The sequence below is a fragment of the Lolium rigidum genome, chromosome 3 (genome assembly GCF_022539505.1).
Source record: "Lolium rigidum isolate FL_2022 chromosome 3, APGP_CSIRO_Lrig_0.1, whole genome shotgun sequence".
In the NCBI taxonomy this organism is placed as follows: Eukaryota; Viridiplantae; Streptophyta; class Magnoliopsida; order Poales; family Poaceae; genus Lolium; species Lolium rigidum.
The window spans coordinates 52,379,021-52,382,208 of NC_061510.1; the positions used below are offsets into that span (position 1 = coordinate 52,379,021).

General features: G+C 59.0%; 1 protein-coding gene across 1 annotated transcript; it reads right to left on the bottom strand.

The window, feature by feature from the left end:
• Nucleotides 1-1,618: 1,618 nt before the first annotated feature.
• On the bottom strand, nucleotides 1,619-2,721 carry LOC124696075 (ethylene-responsive transcription factor 1-like). Its single transcript, XM_047228857.1, has one exon. It carries the CDS (start codon nucleotides 2,638-2,640, stop codon nucleotides 1,651-1,653), a length of 990 nt encoding a protein of 329 aa, XP_047084813.1. The 5' UTR covers nucleotides 2,641-2,721; the 3' UTR covers nucleotides 1,619-1,650.
• Between the last annotated feature and the right edge of the window lie 467 nt (nucleotides 2,722-3,188).

Below are 3,188 nucleotides of genomic sequence, written 5' to 3' on the forward strand. Positions count from 1 at the left end.
CAGTACACATGAAGCCGGTACAGGAGCTCGTCCGCACAGGGGCTCGTCCGCCGCTCGTCCGGCCGTCCGCCGCTCATCCGGCCGTCCGCCGCTCGTCCGCCGTCCGCCTGCCGTCGCCGTCCGCCGGCCGTCGCTCGTCTAGGGTTCGGGTCATGCAGGGAGGAGGAGGGCGGAGGAGGGCGGAGGAGGGCGGCCCGACCGGGGCTGGAGGGGAGGAGGAGGGAGGAGGAGGGCGGAGGAGGGCCGCCGGCCGGGGCCGGAGGGAGGAGGAGGGCGGAGGTGGGCAGCGGTACTGCAGGCGACGATGGGGAGTTTCGCGAGAGCTCTCGCGCTCGGTTCGGGCGAGGAGAGCGAGCGACGGCTCGATTCCGAGCGAATACGGAGCTGCGGACCTCCGAATTGGGCTACGGGTTAAGTTGCCTCGCGCGGGCCTCTCCTTAGAATTGGGCAACAATTCCATAATCCAATACATAGCACATCCAAACAGCAGAATTGGGCCCTCAATTCTAGATTGTCCAATTCAGAGCCCAATTCCTTGCAACCAAACACAGCAGAAGGGTTTTGCGGGACAGATAGGACGCAACTGTGCAAGCATAGCATTTTTGTTTGTTTGCGATGGCGTCGTCAGGGCTGATGCAACTTCTTTCGCCGACGAGACGCTTCTTCGACCCCGAAGAAGTTCGGTTCACCTTGGCCTCCTGTAGAAAAAGAGGTATTATCATACTATCTCCTGCCATTCAGACATGTCGCTCTTGTCAATACTTTATTTTTTCTCACTTCGTGTAGCCCTCAACGGTCGCCAAGCGTGCTCGATCTTATCTCCTTGTTGGACCTCTATATCTCAATTACCATTTCTAAGATTTGACGTTACCTTCTAAAAAAAAAAAGATTTGACGCTACAAACGAAAACAAACACCAATTTTCCTTTGAAATCTCGAGCGGCAGAAGATTTTATTTTGTGGCATAATAGTTGCTACTGCTGAAGTAACACTAATTTGTTTGTCTCGTGAGGGAGATAACTTCACCACCACCCCACATCAGATAAGCGAAAAGCAATGCTCATGGCTTCACCATCACAGTTTTTACTGTTGAATCAAGCTCAAAAGCGCTATTCCTGCCTTCACCCAGAGGGAATCAACGCTTGATGCCTTGATCCATGACGAAGTGACAAGGGCAAACACGATCACTTTTCGATTTGCTGCATGGTGTTGGATTCTGTCATAGGCATTGCGACATGGCACGGGCATGGAGGAGGTCAGGATATAGTCATCTGATGTTGAAGTTAATGGAGATCAGAGATAAGGCTGCAAAAAAGGTTTGTTGCTTCCTTTAGGTGATGCATCGAGAGGCGGCAACAAAACCATGCGGATGGACATAGCGTTCTTGGTTGAACGATCACCGTAGGAGCTGTGTGGAATCAAGTGACTTGGAACATTTGGTAAATTGGTAGACGGCATGGCAAGAACACACATAGCAAGAACTTATCTTTGGCCTATTAGAAACGCACAAAACGAAAGGGCGAGGTTTTGCATCCAAGGCATAGGCAAAATCTTTCACAACGATGTCGGCTCTTACAACAAACTAGTCTATGTACAAGATGAGCATGACATGAACATGATACTGGGATCCGATTGAACGGAGCACGATGAGCTAGAATGACAAGCTGCACTCGTCGACGAGGCAGCCGTCGTCGAAGCTCCAGAGGCCCAAGGCGGGGTCGTCGCTCTGCACGGCGTCGGCGCTGAAGAGGGTGTCTAGGGACTCGTAGGCGGCGGCGCCGTCGAAGAAGGGGAACTGGTCGGAGAAGAGGAGCGCGTCGAAGAGCGCGTCGGAGTCGGAGTCGGAGGCCGGGGCCGGGGCCGGGGCCGTCATGCCCTTGTCGGTGTCTGTCCTCTGCCGCTTGGCGACCTGCTCGACGTCCAGGGCGGTGATGGGGCGCGTCGCGGCGTCGTCGAACGCGGTCATGCCCTGCCACGAGAAGTCCGGCAGGGCGTTGTTGGACTGGGAGCCCTGGGTCGACTCGGCCTCGTGCTTGATGAGGGACGGCGCGTGCGCGGTTGCGTTGTGTTCCTCTTCGTCGACGAGGTTGACGACCGGTGCTGTTGTCTTGGCAGCGGGAGCGGCTTCGGCGCGGGCGCGCTTGCGGGCGCACGGAGCAGCAGCAGCGGGGGCCGCGGCGGAGGGGAAGTTGAGCTTGGCCCTGGATCCGCGGATGTTGCGCGCGGCTTGGTCGTAGGCGAGCGCGGCGGCCTCGGCGGAGGGGAAGGTGCCGAGCCAGACGCGGACGCCCTTGACGGGGTCGCGGATCTCGGCGGCCCACTTGCCCCAGGGCCGGCGGCGCACGCCCCTGTACTGCGCCGGCTTCCTGCGCCTGACCGGCGCCGCCTGCTGCTGCTTGCTGCTGAAGAGGCAGGGCTTGCTCTCGGCCACCTCCTCCTCGATCACCACCACGTCGTCCTCGTCATGCTGCTCGTAGTCGGAGTCAGCTTCGAACTCGCGGAAGGCCGCCTCGAAGTCGTCGGCCGCAGCGGCCCTCCGGTGCTGCTGCTGCTTCTTGGGCTGGGGCCAGAGGTGGCCGGCCGTGACCCGGCGCGAGGGCGCGGTGGGGATGAGCTCGGCGAGGATCGCGCCACCGCACATCTTGGCTTTGGTTTCTGCTGTGAAGCTCTGATGGTTCGCTTTGGTGCTGTGGCTAGGTACTAGCTCTGTGGTTGCTTTGGTGGTCTTGACTATGGTTGCCTTTGCGTGTGTGGCTGGGAAGTCGGGCGGAGGCGCGCTTAAGTAGGAGGAGGATGATGAGAGGGGAAGAAGATGTATGAATCAAATCAGGCTCCAAAATTCGCGGGAAGGATGAGATCGTCCGCGGGACAGCTCAGCTCACACGCGGAGATGGAGAGGTGCTCTGCATCTGCCGTTTCCCGTCTTCCCTGCTGGACCCGCCATGGAAGCCACTAGCCCAGCCCAGCCCAAGTCCGGTTTCCAGCTTCGCGACGATCGATCCATCCTACCGTGCTGCCGCGTAGAGCGTGTGTGGTCGCCACACGCGTTGTCCCAACACGCCGAACGTTGAGCCACAGCGCTGGCCGCAGAGATCGCGGCTGCCTTCCCGCGCGAGACCGCGATACCGAAACCTCCCCCGGCGCCCCCAAGTTTGTGGGAAAGGCTGTATTGTCAAGTGGGGTGGGGCC

Excerpts from the sequence above, each read along its gene's own strand:
- LOC124696075 (XM_047228857.1), bottom strand. The coding sequence starts at position 2,640 with ATGTGCGGTGGCGCGATCCTCGCCGAGCTCATCCCCACCGCGCCCTCG.